General features: G+C 44.3%; 1 protein-coding gene across 1 annotated transcript in view; it reads right to left on the bottom strand.

Annotated features, from left to right (window-relative positions):
* The window catches only part of ULK4 (unc-51 like kinase 4), a 1,112,493-nt gene extending 1,108,565 nt beyond the window's left edge, over nt 1-3,928 (bottom strand). The window contains exon 1 of the mRNA XM_082258381.1: nt 3,836-3,928. Coding sequence (XP_082114507.1) covers nt 3,836-3,889 — 54 coding nt within the window. The 5' untranslated portion in view covers nt 3,890-3,928. The remainder of the gene's footprint in view (nt 1-3,835) is intronic.
* Between the last annotated feature and the right edge of the window lie 15,169 nt (nt 3,929-19,097).

Below are 19,097 nucleotides of genomic sequence, written 5' to 3'. Positions count from 1 at the left end.
AGGCTGCCCCTGTGTTATGTTTTTGTTTTTTTTTTTTCTCTGTGAAGTAGAAGAGCAACACACTTTCCCTTTAGGAGGAGAAGATACATTGTGTCTTTTCCTCCCCTTGGGAGGACATGTCTGCCAAATCTGTTTGCTAAAAGAAAAAAATATTAACCAGTTCCATATACATTAAAAAAGAGGCCTTTACAGTATCCAAGGAAAGGCACAATGCGATACGTAGTAATTGTACCACGATCCGTGCACCCTGCAAAGGTGTGCACCCAGCAGGAAGCACAGGGACCGCTAACTGACAGCGTGCTTTCCACTGCTTACTTCCGCCTGCCGGTCAAGTGGCCTACATGCGTTCCAAAATAACGTGTTTCGTCATCAACGTGAGACGTCTTCAGATCTTGGAAATTCCAGGCCTCTTTTTTTAATGTATATGGAACTTTTTTTATAAATATTTCTCCAATAAATCTTTCTTATCAGAATACACTATGAGGATCCTGTACCGTTTTTCTTATCCACTTGTATACGCCTAAGCTCTCTGGGGAACTAAGAGGAAGGAGCAAGGAGAGGAGCCAAGAGAGGACTATAGGAACCGCAGACAAGCCCTCTGGTGGGGGGAGACCACCACAAGCCTGGCTGATCGCCTTTGCTGTAAGACAGGGGTGTCCAAACTACGGTCCTCCAGCTGTTCAGGAACTACAATTCCCATGAGGCATTGTAAATCTGACATTCACAGACATAACTAGGCATAATGGGAATTGGAGTTCCTGAACAACTGGAGCGCCATAGTTTGGACACCCCGGCTGTAAGACAAAAGGGGATCCACGACATCTGGTGAATTTTCCTGACACTTCTTGAGCACTTTGTGGTATCCCTGGTCTTCACCCAGAACAGTGCAGCTTTCATCTCCTGGGATTCATTCATATTTTCTGATCACCACCCTGCCTGAAATTGCAATATATCTACACGAGTACTTAATATAGACTTTTATTTGAATTTTTTGAATGCTTTCACTTTTGCACAATACTTTATCTTCTTGGGTATATTCATTTTTTGTGCCCTTTAGCTATTTATATAATTTCTCAACTCAGTGCACGCATTATTTAGTTTTGTAACATACACAGGTAGCACATAGAATTTTCAGTGATGTTTTGTGCACGTTTCATGCAATAGAGGCACAAATATATTTGCACAGAATCACCCTTATTGTTCTATTATCCACTGGGTTTAGCCCATATCCTACTACCAATCCTGGTATTTGAATATTATAGTAATGTTACAAATAAAGTGACCAAATTTGCAGCAGAGTATTTAAAAAAAATGACTTGGGGGACTGGAACTCTGCTTTAACCACTTTAAGACCGGAAGGATGTGCCCTCTTCCTGACCAGGCCCTACTTTGCGATTCGGCACTGCGTTATTTAAACGGACAATTGCGCGATCGTGCGACGCTGTACCCAAATAAAATTGATGTATTTTTTCCCCACAAATAAGAGCTTTCTTTTGGTGGTATTTCATCACCTGTGCGATTTTTATTTTTTGCACTATAAACAAAAAAGAGCAGCAATTTTCAAAAAAAAAAGACAATATTTTTCACATTCTGCTATATGACATTCTCAAATAAAAAAAAAAAAAAAAAATTAAAAATCACAATTTTTTAACATTTTTGGCCAATTTGTTTTCTGCTACATATTTTTGGTAAAAAAAAATAGCAATAAGCGTATTTTTAATGGTTTGCGCAAAAGTTATTGCTTCTACTGACTACGGGAAAGATTTATGTCATTTTTGTTTTTTGTTTTTTAACTAGTAATGGCGGCGATCTGCGATTTTTTGCAGGACTGTGACTTGCGGTGGACAGATTGGACCCCTAACTGATATTTTTGACACTTTTGGGGGAACCAGTGACATTACTACAATAATCAGTGCTAAAAATATGCACTGTTACTGTAATAATGACACTGGCAGGGAAGGGGTTAATACTGGGGGTGATCAAGGGGTTAAGTGTGTGTGTGTGTGTGTGATCTGTGCTTATCTGTCCCTGCCTGTCTGTGAGAAGATCCGCCTGCTTTGTTTACATAGGCAGGCGGGTCTTCTCTCCATTTTTCAGACACTCGCGGGAGGGCAGCAGCAATCACCGCAGCTCCTCCCGTCCACGGCCCACCTCCCGCTGTGAGCGCAGCTCCGGCGCCGCTGGAACCACATGCACTCCATTCACTATGTGACTAGACGCAGCCGAGCCGCCCTGCCGCAGTAAACAGCCGGCGCAGCGGTCAGCAAGTGGTTAAGCAGACACTGATAGAAGTCACATGACTTCTATATACTGCTGATGAGAAAAGGTATTTAGTAGTTTATATTTACTAAGCCTCGGTTTCCACTAGTGCGGCTACGAAGTCGTGCTACTTCTAGCACGACTTCGTAGCAAAAGTAAACCGCGGCTTCAGTTAGACTTGTCCCTCATATATAGAGGGAAGTTGCGCTCAAAAGTAGTACACGATTTACTTTTGAGGTCGCGGCAACTGAAGCCGCGGCAGTGGAAACGGGCCCCATTGAAAACAATGGGTTTTGACTTGCTGTGCGACTTGACATGTGTCAAGTCGCACCGCAAGTCGCACTAGTGGAAACCGAGCCTAAAATGTTCGTATTTCTAAGTTCTGTGCACTGTAGGAGACCAGATATAGTGAATGCAGGGTCCTGGGTTTAGTAACACTTTAACCCCCATTTCCTACCCATTCTGATGTCTCTATAGCCTTAAAATACTGAAATGAAATACTTACCTTAGAACGAGCCCCCGCCGTGCCGCCCGCTTACCTCTATGACGGGCGACATGTCCAGTCGCCCGTCTTCCGGGATCGCAGCATCCGGCCATCTGATTGGCCGGAGCCGTGGTGACGTCACGCACGCGCGCGGGAGCCGACGGTCACGGCACGGGACTCTGAAGGAATGGCACGAGCGGCCGTTCCTTCAGAGCGCATGCGCCAGTGACGTCACTGGCTGCATGTAAGGTAAATATCTCCTAAACGGTACATGTTTAGGAGATAGTTACAGTACCTATAGGTAAGCCTTATCATAGGATCACCTATAGGTACAAGTGTTAGAGGAGGGTTTACTTCTTCTTTAAGGGGTACCTCCATTTATCCACTGGAATTCGATTCAAGGCTTGGCTACGTGGGAAATCTGGTGAGCATATATATATATACATACATACACGTGCTTGGTGGAGGATCATTGTGTTGTTTAAGGCACCGTCTGTTGAAGGTCTATCACCCTTTTGGATCTTTTATGTGAACTGTGCTCCAAATTGGGACACTTGAGGAGCTCCTCGTTTCCTATTTTCATTATTACTATTTACTGTGATCTATGGAGCTTTAAAGAACTGGACTTCCTATATTTTTATTCATTATTGTACGCTGTCATTTATGGACTACTAAGGACTGAATTTTCAGTAATGATTAGCTACTAATCAACGCTACACTTTTTTCTTGATGCTGTTTGAACTTCAGCAAGTCGTCTTCATCGCATCTAGGTGCCTAAATGCATTGAGTTGCTGCAATGCGATTGGCTGATTATCAATTTGTGTTACCAAGCAAATAAACAGGTGTAAATGTAAATCTGACTTTATCTAGTAAGGTGGAACAAATACACATCTAAAAGGTATTATTTTTTTGCTATTCCCCTAATTTTGTAACTTCCTGCAAAGCTGGAAATACTTGGCCAGACTTCAGAGATGACGCAGTAAACAGCAGATGCACTACAAGTGACAGCAGAGAATGCATGTAGGGTAGAGCCCACCATTCGGATAGCACGGGGGGGGGGGGGGGTATCACTCCTGATGTATACTTGCTCACCTCAGCCCTCTCACGATCTCCTTCCTTTCCTCCAGGTAATGTCACAAATCCCATACAACTACCGGACTAGTCCATGCTTCTAAAGAATCCCGGACCAACTGCCGAGACCCCGGACTACAGTCTGTCCGAGAGGAATTTCATCATTACCACCTGGCGGGAAAGAGACATAAACAAACCGCTGTCGTGTTATGTAGAAACCTATGCAGTGCTCGTTATTTATTCTTACCTATTCTAATATCCGGAATGGTAATGAATTTAAAGCAAGTGAAAATTCTATTTTTTTTTTTACTTCTCCACCCCTATTTTTTCAGCGTTTAATGGATTGCTCCGTTACCGTAGTAACAGGGAGGCAAGGACCGGACGCTTTACAGAGATTGCTGATGATTGGGCGGATCAGAAACTGCCTCCTTGGTAATAAGAAACCCGAGCCTATAGCAGAGGCGAGTCTTTTCCACGTGACTTATACAATGTTCTCTGTGCAATTTGTCATAACAGAAATAAAGTTTGGTCGTTTAAAATAGTGTCCTTTTTTTCTTCCTCATTGTAGCTGGAGATATAGATAGTTCTATCCAGCACAAGTCTTCTGTCATGTAAGGCTGGCCATACACTATATAATTTTCTTATTGCTTTAGATTTACCTTCAACTATGTAGTGCAAGGGCCTGGCTAATTGCATACAAATTGAAAGTGTTTAGGTTTGACCTTATATAATATGGTTTTGGTAAATCTCAACCACTTTAAGACCCAAAGGATTTGCCGCCACTTTTTTTCAACTTGGCACTGCCTGATTTTAACGGACAATTGCACGGTCATGCAATGCTGTACCCAAACAAAATTTACTTCCTTTTTTTCCCACAAATAGAGCTTTCTTTTGGTGGTATTTGATCACCTGTGCGATTTTTATTTTTTGCACGATAAACAAAAAAAGAGCGACAATTCTGGAAAAAAAATATAATCTTTACATTCTGCTATATGACATTCCCAAAAAAAAAATAAAAAAATCTACATTTTTTAACATTTTAGGCCAATTTGTTTTTTGGTAAAAAAAAAAATCGTAATAAGCGTATTTTGATTGGTTTGCGCAAAAGTTATTGTGTCTACTAACTATGGGAAAGATTTATGTCATTTTTATTGTTTTTTTTTTCTAGTAATGGCGGCGATCTGCAATTTTTTTGTGGGACTACAACATTGCGGTGGACAGATCAGACCCCTGACTGACATTTTTGACACTTTTGGGGGGACCAGTGACATAACTACAGTAATCAGTGGTAAAAATATGCACTGTTACTGTAATAATGACACTGGCAGGGAAGGGGTTAACAGTATAGATGATCAAGGGTTAAATGTGTACCTAGGGGTGTGTTTCTAACTGGGGGGGGGCGTGGCTTGTGGAATGACCATAGAGACCTGTAATCCTATATAGAAGGATCACAGGGGCTCTGTGATCATTCCAGGGAGAAGAAAGGTCAGCTGTGTTTACAACAGCTGACCGTTCTCTTTCAGCGGGGAACGATCGCGGGTGTCAGGCGCCCTAGCTGCCACCAGGCGACTGACGTAGCCCTACGTCGGTTTGCCTGGAAAAGCCACACTGCCGTGGTAAATATGCGGTATGTGGTTAAGGAAAGTTGAACAAGAAAATTTTATAGTGTATGGCCAGTCTTACTTTAGTGATGGAAAACACAAGAAAGGGCAGAGTTTGGCCATTTATATTGTATTGTACTGTATTATTATTATTCAGGATTTATATAGCACCAACGGTTTGCGCAGCGCTTTACAATATGAGGGAAGACAAAATAGTTACAATACAATTCAATACAGGAGGAATTGGAGGGCCCTGCTCGTTAGAGCTTACAATCTAGAAGGGAGGGTTGAGTACTGTACTGTCTGCTCTAGGGTTGCGACCAGTCTGGGATTCACCCGAACAGTTCAGGTTTTGAATCTTGCGTCTGAGTTTCAGACCACCTGGACCACACTATGGCTTCCCAGCAAGGTTGCTGACAGCAGTTGTCTAAACTGAGAGTGTCAGTTATACAGGCCATACATGGGTCGAATTCTGAACAAATTTTCTTTTGAAAATTAGAATTTTTTTGCACTTTGTAATCCGATGGTGCCACCCTTAATTTCTAAATTTGACCAACCAAGCCTTCAATTTCATCTCATGTTGCTACAGAAAATAATTTTCGTGGTCGGGAATCTTCTTTTTTTTTTTTCCAGGAATTTTCTTTTCTTGTGCTCATGAGCATTTCTATTTCTCATCCATCATCGATTAGAAAATCGTTTGTTTTTCATAACGTTTCCAACATGCCCGATCACTCAAACTCGATGGCCACACAAAAATCAGGCCACTAATGGTGTGAAAGTTCAAACGAAAATTCTTCGATAATATTTTCGAAAGAAAATTCTTTCAAAATTTGTCCCATGTATGGCCGGCCTTTACACTCTCTTTCACACTGCCCAAAGCCAGCACTAATGCTGGCCATACACTAGCCGAAAAATCGCTCGAAAATCTGTCATTTGGTCCGTATGTTCGTTTTTCATCCAGTTAATGGGCAGAAAAATTGAAGGAACTGTTTGGAAAATTCTGCAGAATGAATGATAAATTGAAAGGTTAATGTGTTTCTTGCCCGAATTGTTTGCACCAAGCATATGTGACAAAATTAACAAAAAAATGATTAATTTATGTCCGCGGAACGATTTATCGATCAAAATTCAGTCATTACATGATGGCACGATCGTCTGCTCTCACGGCCTAGTATTTATATATAGAAAATTAGTTTGAACGATTTTTTGTATAGTGTATGGCCAGCATAACAGTCCCCCCCAGACACACACACAGACGGGAGAGGAGAGAGGACTTGATCTGCTCCTCTTCCTCTACCCCTCTGTGTGTGCCCACTCAGGACTATACCTCAGAAAAGGAAAGTGGGGGTGAGAAATTTGAAGCCTAGCAGCCACAGATACATCTGGATGAGAGGTGCTGAATGCCAAGGGGTGAGTGAGCTCACCATCCATCCGTGTCTGTGACTGAAGTTTCCCCCCTTCTCTCTTCTGCCTATGAGTGAGAACACTAAGGTAAATCAGTGTTCTCAGAGCACCCCTTACATCAGAGTTCCCCTTTACACCAGAGGCTGCAGTGTTCCCCCTTACATCAGAGTCCTCTCTGTACATCAGAGTTCTCAGTGTTCCCCCTAAAATCAGTGTTCCCAGAGCATTCCTTATGTCAGAGGCCCCAGAGTTCTCCCTTATATCAGTGTCTGCAGAGTTCCCCCTTACAGTGTAGGGGAACTCTGCAGATTCAGATGTAAAAGGGAAACTCTGTTGACTCTGACGTAAAGGGAGACTCTTGTGATTAACTTCATATGATTAGAATTGTTTTTTAATCACAAAATATATGTATAGTTTATAGTACTATAAAAAAGAAATGCTGTGCACCACTAAAGTGTTTGGGTTTGACTTGAAGAAAAGGTGGCAACCCAAGTCTGCCTTCATGTTATAAAGCGCTGTGCAAACTGTTGGCGCTATATAAATCCTGTATAATAATAGTAATATATGGTTTAGTAATCTAGAGATTTTGAAAAATCGTTTTTTTTTTGTTTTTTTTTACATACAACTAGCATAAGGATCTGATTGTGTCACCACAACTTCTGTCCCTGCATGACAGCACTCAGACAGAGAGGGGTAGCCCTAGGAGACAATCAGGCTCTGCTGCGTACACATGTGCTGACAGGGAACATATTGATGGCAGTAGACAGAAGAAGGAACAAAACGAATGACTGAGGCTCCTTTCTCAGTGGGAGGAATAGTGCCTCATAACTGGCGTCAGTTGGACAATTAGTTCCCCATCTCTGGCGCCAGTGCGAAGAATAGTGTCTTGTATCAGTGGAAGTATTAGTGCCTTTAGGGCCAGATAAAGGCTAGCAAAGGGCCACATCTGGCCTGCGGGCCGCAGTTTGAGGGCCCCTTTGTTATATAATGCAATAATGATGACTTTACCATACTTAACAGTCAAGGAAGCCATGATGGTATCTGCCAACTTGAAACTCAGTGAGAAGATGTATGTGAAAAGAAGGCTGGTTAATGAGATTTGCTTAGCCCTGCATCTTATTGAATACTGGCACTGAATTGTCTGGGTGGGCACTGACCTGAGTCACCTAGTGTCAGGGACATTCCAGTAGTAGGCAGATGCGCATTAAAGCGTGAATGCGCACAAGAATTCGCCAAATGCGAACACCCATGGCATGCACGCGCATTAGCCATTTATACACTGGCGCCAGAATGGCCTATATAGGGACAGCAGCTGCACTAGTGCAGTGCTGTCTGTACTGCAGCTTTACCTGAGGTCTGTTCCTGTGCCTGTATTGGTTCCTGTATTGCCCTGGCTTTTCTGTCCATGCTTGCTTATCTCCAATCCTGACCCCTGCTTGACTAGACTTTGTTATACCTGCTTATCTGCCTGATATCCTGTTGCCAACCTCTGCCTGTATACTGACCATCCTCTGCCTGCCGCTTATGCCATATCCGATTATTTGTGTCCGATCCTGCTTGTCTGACCCTGCTCCAGTCTTTTGCCTATCCTGCTCTGTCCAGTGCCTGGTGACGCTGTCCTGCATCCGCTGTGCGTCCACACCGCTGTTCCTGCTGCTACCTGCTGCTCAGCAATCCAGTCCAGTCTGGAGACTCATCGGCCATACATATCTGCTGCCAACGGAAGACCTCACAGGAACTCTTGCCCCACTGCGCTCTCACATCCACTGTTGCAATTCCACTGGTTCCTGAGCCAGGGCTGTACGAGAAGTCTCCCTCTGCACGTCATGCTCTGCCTCAAGGTATGTGATACCTAGGCTTGTCTAGGTGACTAGTTGTTATTTAGCTTACTGTTTAATTTAAATACTGTTTATGTTTATGTTGGCTGTTCCTTAGATGTGCTAAGATATTACTATTTACAGTTTGCATTGTTTAGGATAATGTCATCAAGCTCTTACCTGATCTTGTGTGGTATATATATTTTGTGTGAATTTACAGTAAAGTCAATTCCAGTTTGAGCCTAAGCTAGAGTCTTGTTCTTGGGTGCAATGCTCAGCTATAATACCTGGTTCTTGGTTCCAGAGTGGAGAAAGCTGTATCTATTGTATCCCCAATAATACCTGGTTCTTGGTTCCAGAGTGAAGAAAGCTGTATCTTGGTGAAAGCACCCAGACAGGATGCCAGGCGGTCCGTCACACTGTGTATGTGCCAGATTTTGAAAAAGGAGAAGATGGGCCGGCGGAGGTTACCTATTCAGTGGCTGAGTTCCATTTTAAGCACTTTTAGCAGCTGATTTGATCACTTACGTAGTGTGGCTTTTTCACCTTTTAAAGAATTACTAAAGACAAAACCTGTCAGGGGTTTAATGCTGTCTGCGTACATGTCAGGGAGATTCATCCTCTCTATTTGGCATGTTTAACATTATCACTAAATGTGAAGGAAAATCCCAAATTTTGAGTTGTCCCTAGAACAGGATTAGAGGGGAGATCTTTCTCTGAGGATACTAGTTCAGGTGGCCCTAAAGACAATCACAGACTAAGGGCACTTTAGAGGGAATTCCACTTACTTCCTGTTTTGGCTATGGGAAAGTAAGTGAAGGGAAATCTCCCCAATGAGACTCAGAGGGTGGGAAAAAAAACTAACCTTCCCTTACTCTATCCAAAATACTTCCAGAATTCTTGTCTATGTTCCAGTTTAGGCTGGTGCCATAAATACTGCCCCAGGTTACCTGTTTTATTTGCTCCCTAAGGGCTTAATTACACTTGCAGTTGAGGGGGGAGGCAGTGAAAAACCATTGTTGAGCTATGTTTTTTCTATCCCTTAAGTTGCAAAGGAAGTGGATGTGGGGTACATATGATACAGCTGAATTATCCCTGCTGTTTCGCTCAGTGGGCAGTATCGCTCAGTAAACACAACCCATTCACCTGAATGGGGATGTGTCGTAACCACATGCAATGCACGCAGCTGTGAAGCGGTGGTGCAGATTGGTACAGGTTAAAACAGGCAGTGAGCCATGTGCCCACTCTCCCGCTTAGTCACTATAAATGCTGTGCTTTGCCATATTTTCCAAATGCAGCCAAAGGTTCAATCCCAATATGTTGGAAGCAGGTATAAGTACCTGGGTGCGAGAAGTGGATCAGAAAGGTTACTGAGATTATGGAGGCAGAGGACTAGATAGCAACGACAATCAAAGACAACTTCTGGATATGACGCTGAGCACATGCACTCAATTTCTTTGGTCGACCATGGCAAGGCCTGTTCTGAGTGGAACCTGTCCTGTTAAACCGCTGTATGGTCTTGGCCACCGTGCTGCAGCAGTAGAGCAACAATTCTTTTTTTTTCAGATCCCCAGAGAGTTTTTTGCCATGAGGTGCCATGTTTAACTTCCAGTGACCAGTATGAGAGAGTGAGAGCAATAACACCAAATTGACCACATCTGCTCCCCATTCACACCTGAGACCTTGTAACACTAACAAGTCACATGACACTGGGCAGGAAAAATTGCTAATTGGACCCAATTTGGACATTTTCACTTTGGGGTGTACTCACTTTTTTTGCCAGCGGTTTAGACATTAATGGCTGTGTGTTGAGTTATTTTGAGAGGACTGCAAATTTACACTGTTATACAAGCTGTACACTCACTACTTTACATTGTAGCAAAGTGTCATTTCTTCAGTGTTGTCACATGAAAAGATATAATAAAATATTTACAAAAATGTGAGAGGTGTACTCACTTTTGTGAGATACTGTATGATACAGGGATTGTTGGAGACTGGGGGCATGCTTCAGCAGTCAGTCATAGACTGGAGACATGTGTAGACATGATATATTACAGATAATTGTCTGCAGGGTAGCAATGGGCCACACAAAAAGTGGCAATGGGCTACATGTGGTCCCAGGCACTAAGCACTGCATTGTATGTTTGGAGGGAAGTGCACATGCTTTTTCGAAAACCCTAAGAGCTAGCTCTTTTCTCCAGCTCTGGCAACACTGTCAGGATGCAGGTTATGAGAAATAAAATCCAATATATTGCTTGGAGATCAGGGACATGGAAAGGCCAGTCTTCACACAGTTATAACTCCACAACCTGGCAAATTTGAATACTGGTACAACATAACCTAAAATCCAACCCCTCAGCACTCTCATGAAACAAAAAATGCTGTTAAAATCCAATTTTCTTAAAGTTGAAAAGAACATGAAATTGATGCATTCCAGTGATGATGTGCCAGCAGTGTAAGGGTTACCTGCATTTTAACTTGTCCGATCTTCTGACAGAGGATTCCGTTCAGGCAGAGCGATATGCCTCCTCCCCCTCCTCCTCTATGTACAAGAAGACATCACAGCAGGAGGAGGAGGGACGGGGTCAGTGTCTCCGACACACACACACAGTGAGGACTGCAGAGGCAGCCGGGTAGACATCCCGGCTACCATACAAAATGTTGCTCAAGGTGTGTGGGAACCAAGACAACCCACAAACGCCATGGGCATTCCGGGACTCAGCCCTCATTTGCTGGGATCCCGGGACAGGGATCAATTTCTGGGACGGTCCCGGTGAATCAGGGACAGTTGGGAGGTATGACTAATGCTTGGCTGGGGCTGGGTCGCTGGGGCCCTCCCTGGGCAAGTGGGGCCCCCGACAACTTCCCAGTGTGCCCATGCAGTAAGACGGCCCTGGAATGATGGCCTTATGGGCTGCCCAATTTATTTCCGGGGATGTGTCCAATGAGGAATTTTCCCGAAAAAACACTCGCAACTCTGTCTCAATTTGAGCACATGTGATGGGATCATTTAACAGGGAGACATTAGAGCGCCATGGAGAGGGGTGTGATTTCGTCCATAGATTAGTCAACGATAGCTTGACGGGAGAATGGTCCGACCAGGGGACAGGCAAGATTGTTACAGATGTAACATATAGTAATGAAGTATGTACAAAAATGTGAACTATGCGTGAGTATGTATTATGTACCTGTGAGAAATGGGTATAGTACCTAGTGGAGGGGTTGTCCTCTCGCCAAGCATCAACCAAATCATAATGCTAAGAAACCACCCACTCAGGAGGCCAACATCGTGTGTTGTAAAGACAGATCACTCCCACAGAAGCACTCTAGGGTCCTTATATTTCTGCAAATCATAATGATGCAGCAGACGTGCCACTTTATTGCTATTTTTGGGTATATTTTTGAGAACTGCCCTATTAGGATCAGACTTATCCAGAATCCGATCTAATGGGATGTTACTGTCTTCACCCATAATCACCTGTCCCTGTGTCTTGGGCAGTAATGTCGCCAGCATGTTGCCAAAAAGTTCCACCTGTCCTGAAATCGGGGCATAGTAAGAAATTAGCAATATCAGTTGGTTGTGAATACGACTTACTGCCATTACATATCTGCCATTCTTGTCTCTAATTATGGTGATAGGGGTAAAAGGGATCTTCTTTGAAAAACATACTGCCACTCCCCACTTTTTCTCAGGACTGGATGACAAGTAAATCTGTGGATATCTAGCACTAAGATATCTAGGGGCTGAAGTTTTGGAAAAATTAGTTTCCTGTAGCAACAGGATATCAATGCCCTGTCGGTGATAATATTGGAAAGCTTTAGTTCTGTTAATAGGAGAATTAAATCCATGCACGTTATGAGTAACTATAGAGTATTTTGTAGAGTAAATCTTAGCCATTGTAGTAAGGCAGAGCACACTTACCTTGATACATGCATACAAGAACCAAAGTCTTAGAAATACTGGTCCTCATTATCCCCCAGATCAGATCGGCGAGGCCAGAGTGTGGAGCCAAAGGCCAGTGTAGGAGCTGGAGAGAGAGAAAGGAGAGAAAGTGAATAGGCAAAAAAACAAGTAAAATATTTGGCCATTCAAATCTGTAAAGAAAAGCGCACGCAACCTCGGGCAATAACGCTTTAATAAAGGACAATAAAACAGTACATTGGAATTGCACTCACACTTTTCCTTTAAGACAATCGCTTTAAAGCATTCCAACAGGAGCTACTCGCTCCTCCCGTCCCTCCAGATGGTGACTCTGCGGTCTCCTCATCCGCGGCTGCCACCGCTGTATCCCCGCTCTCCTTCACTTCCTGTGTTGCCTGGTCACCGGATGCCGGTTCTAGTGCGCCTGCACACTATACCAACGTGATCTACAGCGCCTCAGGAGAGCCTCAGCCAAAGCCGGAGCCACAAGTTGTACGGAGCTGCGAGGTGGGGGATTCAAGACACGGGTGCACTGCCTCTGCTGTTACTATGGACTAATGCCTGATATATATATTAAAAAAGAATAGCGCACACATGCAAAAGAAATTACCAAATTTGAAGACAATCCATAAATAAAAACGGGGATTTGGTCCCATCATATGACCATATAGTGCTTTGATGTAGTGGTGGGCTTGAGCACTATATGGCCATATGGTGGGACCAAATCCCCATTTATATTTATGGATTGTCTTCAAATTTGGTAATTTCTTTTGCATGTGTGCGCTATTCTTTTTTAATATACATGTCTTTTGGTTCATAGCTGCACCCGCTTTAGAAATAGATGGGTATGCTCCCCCAAAATTTTTTGCAAATGCCTGATATACAATGTGCAAAAAACATCAAGAAAAACCAACAGTATTGGGTCAAAATCCTCCCCGGGATCCGTGACCAGGGTATAAATTGTGAGGTTGCCCCCAACATTTGACAACAGCAAGCTCACTCGAGAGGCATGTGTGTTCACCCCGGCCCAAAGTCCTGATGCTGAAATAAAAACAGGAGGTCAGATAAGGGACTAAACATTATAACTCCATGTGACTGAACAGACCCATAACCCAATCCTTATTGAACCCAAGAGTACTCAGGATCTAGCCTGACCATTTGTCATCCAAAAGTTTTCTTGCAGGAAGGCCCAAGACAGTCTCTTAGGTCAGCCCTCAACTCTTGATGGTTTCGAACAGTCAGCTGAGGATATGGCAGTACAAAGTAGAGGGTGAAGAAAACTACCAACTCACAATGGTTAGCTTGACACAGGTAATCGAAAAGGTATTATAATGGCAAAAACCATTATCATCAACAGGACGATTCCAGCTGGAGGATCAGGTTATTGGTGATGATCTCCTAGCTGATGACGGTTGTTGCTCTGACCAGAGTGGCTAGAGGGGGCGGTTCACCTGGCGTGGCGATGAGGTGGTCTGAGGTGTGCGAGATATGATTCCCAGCTTCAACAGCAGATCTTCTCCATCGTGAAAAGTAGAAAAGGATTTACCTTTATATGTGAACAACAATTTGAATGTGAAAGCCCAGCTATATTTTATCTGTCGGTTCATTAGTTGCTGCAGTGAAGGCTTTATATTTCTGTACTGTGAATGGATCCAAATCAGTAAAAAGCTGAATAGGTGCTCCAAACAGGGACAGATCCTGTCTGTTTCTGGCTGCCATCATACATTTTTCCTTTGTTCTGTAGTAGTGCGGATTAAATATTACCTCCCGCAGCAGGCCATCAGACCGGGGGGGGAGCAGTCAGGGCGCGATTAATTCTATCCACTTTCATCTGGCGTGGGTCTACATCTGGAATCAGATCTTTCATTACCTCCTGGATGGCCCCCTCCATTACAGTGTGGGTTTCAGGGAGCCCTCTAATGCGCACATTACAGCGCCGCAACCTGTTTTTCAGATCCTCAATTGTAGTGTAGGCCTCCTCTAATCTATCCTGAAGCTCCAAGATCATGGCGGAGTCCTGGTTTACCTTTGCCACTGTGTTATTGACTTTGGATTAGATTATATCAAATCTTTCTCAGATTCTTTGGGTTTCCCGCTCAAGGTCGGTTGTAATGATGGTGCATTCTTTAGAGAGCTCCTGATGAAGAAAAGCAGAGAAGCGGGCCAGAAGTACTGTGTCCCCTGCATAAGGGGCCGGTAGTGAGGTAGGCAGTGCGGTAGATAGGTCCCAGTCAAGGCTAGGTTGGCTGAACATCAGGTCAGCCATTTCTGCCATATTCCTGTCCGTGGAGGAAACAGAGGGATCTGCAGGTTCCTGGGTGCCCAAGGGAGTTCCAGGGGAGGGAGGTAATGAAAAGGACTCACCCTGCTGATCAGTGTCCTGCTCTCATGATGACTGAGAGGAAAAGGGATTCCTGTGCTGCCTTGTGTTCAGCAAAGGATGTCTGAGACTGAGATGAACCCTCCTTGTGGTTCTTCCCTTACCGGCGCCATCTTGGGGGAATGTGTCTGCTTGAAGGGGGGGACGCTTCTGCCTTGATCCCCCTGCTTATACTGCCGTTTTTTGGGCTGTCCCGATGTCCCCCACTGCATCAAACTAGACTGAGGTCTGGCAGGCTGAATGCGGGTGTCCACTCACGGTCCTGTAGCTGCTTATAGCTGAATAAAGTCGGTGGTGCACAGAGCTCACTCAAAGCGTGTCCAGTCTCGAGACAGCGCACATGCACTCTATATTTACTTGTTTTAATTTTTTTTTTTTTACATTTCTTTAGTTGCTTCATGGTTTCTATGTCTAGGCAAATTATGTCATACACCCCCGCAATCTTCAAGAGGGGAGGGAGGGTTCTAAGCTCAGCCTATCCCTGAGCTAAGGGCAAATGGATTCCAGGAAGTAAATGATACATGAATGCCAGGGGGCGTTTTTCATCATGATTTCTCAGCAAAATAAAGCATGGAGATGTGGATGGATGGGGGGGGGGTTTACTTTGAATATTAAAATTAAATTAAATAATTTAAGCATTTTGGTTTGTGGTGCTCAGATGCAGTTCCACTTTGAGGTTTACATTTAGTGTAATATTTAAATGTAAAGAAAAGTTGAAATGGAATAATTCTGTTCAGCATGATTTAAAGAGTGTGTTACCATTGTCCAATAACAGGAGTAGAGGGAAAGTCTGCTGGACTCAATATTCTCCCAGTGACACAGGAAATGTTCTTTGTCATACAGCTGCGTTCAGAATAAAAAGTGCATTCTATGTTTTTTGCAGATCCGGGATTAGTGTCCATTGTAATCAGTCAGACAGTTGATACCATCTTACACACTTATGCACTTATACAATTGTGGGTTTTCATTTACACATTTTCCTAGTATAAAACATTCTACAGTGCAATGCTGGCTTTAAAAGTGGGTTGAAAAGGAACACTTTAACTGCAAATTCATAAAATGCACCATAAAAGAAGCAAAAATAAATTGGTGACATGGCATAAGAATACACTGCCTATTGAACATTTAGTGTTAGTGCCAAGTATTCGGCTTTAAAAAAAATCACCCATTCATTCTATACATACTGTAGCTGCTGACTTTTAATATTAGGACCCTTACCTGTCCTGGAATCCAGCGATGTCGGCACCACAGCCGATGTTTCCATCGGCTGTCAGATGCTGCCGCTGCCATTGCCATTAAGGCAAAACCCGGCCTTGCGGCTTCACGGCAGGGTCCCTACTGCGCATGCACGAAGCACGATGTGCTCTCTTACTGGCCTAGAAGCAGAGGAGGGAGGAGGAGGGGGCAGAACTTCTGACATACCTCATACGGAAAGGTCCAACAGAAGTGGGGACAGGGTACTTGTCAAAAACAGGAAACCCCCCCCCCCCCGAAATGTGCCAAATGTGGCACCAGAGGGGGGGAGGAGATAGATAAGCAGAAGTTCCACTTTTGAGTGGAACTCCACTTTAAAGTGGTTATAAACCTCAGACATGAAATATGAACAAAGCATATCCTGCTATAGTGTGTACTTGTCTCAATCCAGAGCACTAAAGCCCCGTACACACGTACCGATTGTCGGCCGCAAATATTCGGCCGCCGACCGATCGGCCGATTGTAGGCTTGTTAGTATGATGCTTCCGACAGCCAACAGCGCATTTTCGGCTGAACAGAATCTGTCCTGCAGGCATTAAAATTTTTGTACGCCGACAACAGAACAGCCGATTGTTCGTCAGTCAGTACAGATTTCGGCCGACAGACAGCAGATTTGCAAGACTGGGCATGCTCAGAAAAGAAAAAAGACAAGGAAAGTTAACCATCACATGACATCACTTCTGCAGTCGGCTGTTGTTGGCCGACAAAATTCGTGTGCAGTCTTTTGCACTTTTCAGCGGACAGGACAGCCCTGGACAAAAGACGTCCGATCGTTCGGCCGACGATCGGTACGTGTGTACGGGGCTTTAGTGTCACTTTTGTCTGCTGTTTTGTTCCTCTGCTATTAGCATGAATCATTTCTGTCAAGTTTTCCTAACACCAAGAGGAAAATGGTGACAGGGGAGGGATCTCCAGCTAATTGACAGCTAATGTTCCAGCACTATTCCTGTGTACTGTGTGGAGAGGGTGTGTCCCTATCCTTCCAATCAGCTCTCAAAGCTCTCCTCATTTAGTGTAACTTCAGCTCCCCGCCCCCTGCTTTTCAGAGCTAAGAAATTCTATGTAAATTCTGGACTTTGAATGGATGTGGAGGACAGGTTGCTGCATGTAAACAGGTACAACTTATGTTGGAGGATTTGTTTGATCTCTGTGTCTCACCTGAGGGCGATCACTTCACTGGGTATATGTAAGGGTTTACAACCACTTTAAAAGGGGCACAGCCTTTCTTTATTAACATATTCAGTATACCTTACATATAGCAGGATTAATCCTTATATCCCCCTCTGCCTTTGAAGGGAAATTATATACTGTAAGCTCAGTTCACCATCTGATTTCCAGACTTTGAAGCTGGGCAAACTATACACACATAGATTATTTTCGGTCAACCTGTGGGCTGAACGAAAATAATCGAACATATCTTCCTATCCATGTTACACAGAAGAGATAGAGGAATCTCCTGCTGTGGCTACTATACCCCGACATTTACAGCCGACACCAGTCAGAATATTGCAAGAGTGACTGCATCTGTTTGGCCGATAATTTTCTACCCGACATCTTTGATTTTCAATTTAAGGATATCAGGCAGGAGGCAGTCAACAGGGATACTCACTTAGTGATTTTCGTTCGGTTGCTCCGGAATAAGACAAAATGTGTATAGTGTGTACACAGCCTAAGGCTTTGTTCACACATGAGGCTAGGCGGCAGCAAAACCAAGCTGCAGTTTTACCACCCCTCAACAGCCCACCTGAACTAGGGCATGCAACCGCTCAGGGCTGTAGACAGGCAAAAGCTGCTGCTGCTCATTAGGACTAATGCAAATTTAAATGGCAACCCCACAACTCAGGGGTGTAACTACAGGGCTTGCAGGGGTTGCAATTGCAATCGGGCACCATGCTCCAGGGGGCCTCTGCGGCTCCTCTGTACACCTGGATAGGAGGGGTGGCGGGTGCAGCATGTAGAGAAATCGCTGTCATCCTTTTTCCTCCTGTAGCTGCAGGAGGAAAATGGAGGAGATTGGTTCATCTGTATGCTGCCCCTGCCATTCCTCCTATCCAGTTCTGCAGTCTCTGGGCCCCTGTGTGCTCCCCTGGTCCCACCCCCTAACTGTGCTGCCCCCCCCCCCCCCCACTGTGCTCCCTTCCCTCTCCTGCCGTCTGCTGCAGGGGATATGTCACAATAGAGAACCAGGAAGGGGATGGTAAGTATGTAATTTACCAGCTCCTTCCTTTTCTGAATGGACAGAGTCATAGTCAGTGACATTGTAAAAAGCAAAATACAATGATAAAAAATAATACAATTAAAATACAAAAAAAATAAAAACTACTGACACCAGCGGGTGAACTTCCAGGATCGCAAAGGTCACACTTGCGACCGGGCCCTGGCATTCCACCACCGTGGGGGGGGCCCCAGGATGGCAGGAAGGGAGCCCACTGCAGAACTTGTGAAAGGGTCCCGCAATGAGAGTAAAGGGCCCCAGGATCAGTGGGAAGAGCCCCAGGCTTGAAGGGAAGGGCCCCCGGCCAGGGGTCCGTGGGGCCCTTCATGGTTTCTTGCATCGGGGCCCTGAAGGTTCTAGTTACGCCTCTGCCACAACTACTTGCAATACACAGGACTGCGTCACAATGGCATTTACAGGGTTAAAAGGGGTGGTGAGGAGGTTACGTATCACCTCCTTACCACCTGTAAGATGCCCTCTGAGAAGCAATCCGCTATGGATCGCTTTTCAGAGGGGCAACAAGGGTTGCCACATCTGGACCAACCCTAAAGCACAGGACTGACAGATTTTCTTTACATTTCTGACTCTATAGCAGAAATCTGGGTGCTCTGTGCTTTCACAATGCTTTGAATTTAAACAATGGACAGTTTTTAGGTGAATATTATACTACATTGTAACAATTAGTAACTG

This window comes from Pelophylax lessonae (assembly GCF_965119305.1).
Source record: "Pelophylax lessonae genome assembly, chromosome: 5".
NCBI lineage: Eukaryota > Metazoa > Chordata > Amphibia > Anura > Ranidae > Pelophylax > Pelophylax lessonae.
This window is presented reverse-complemented; position numbering and strand designations above follow the sequence as displayed.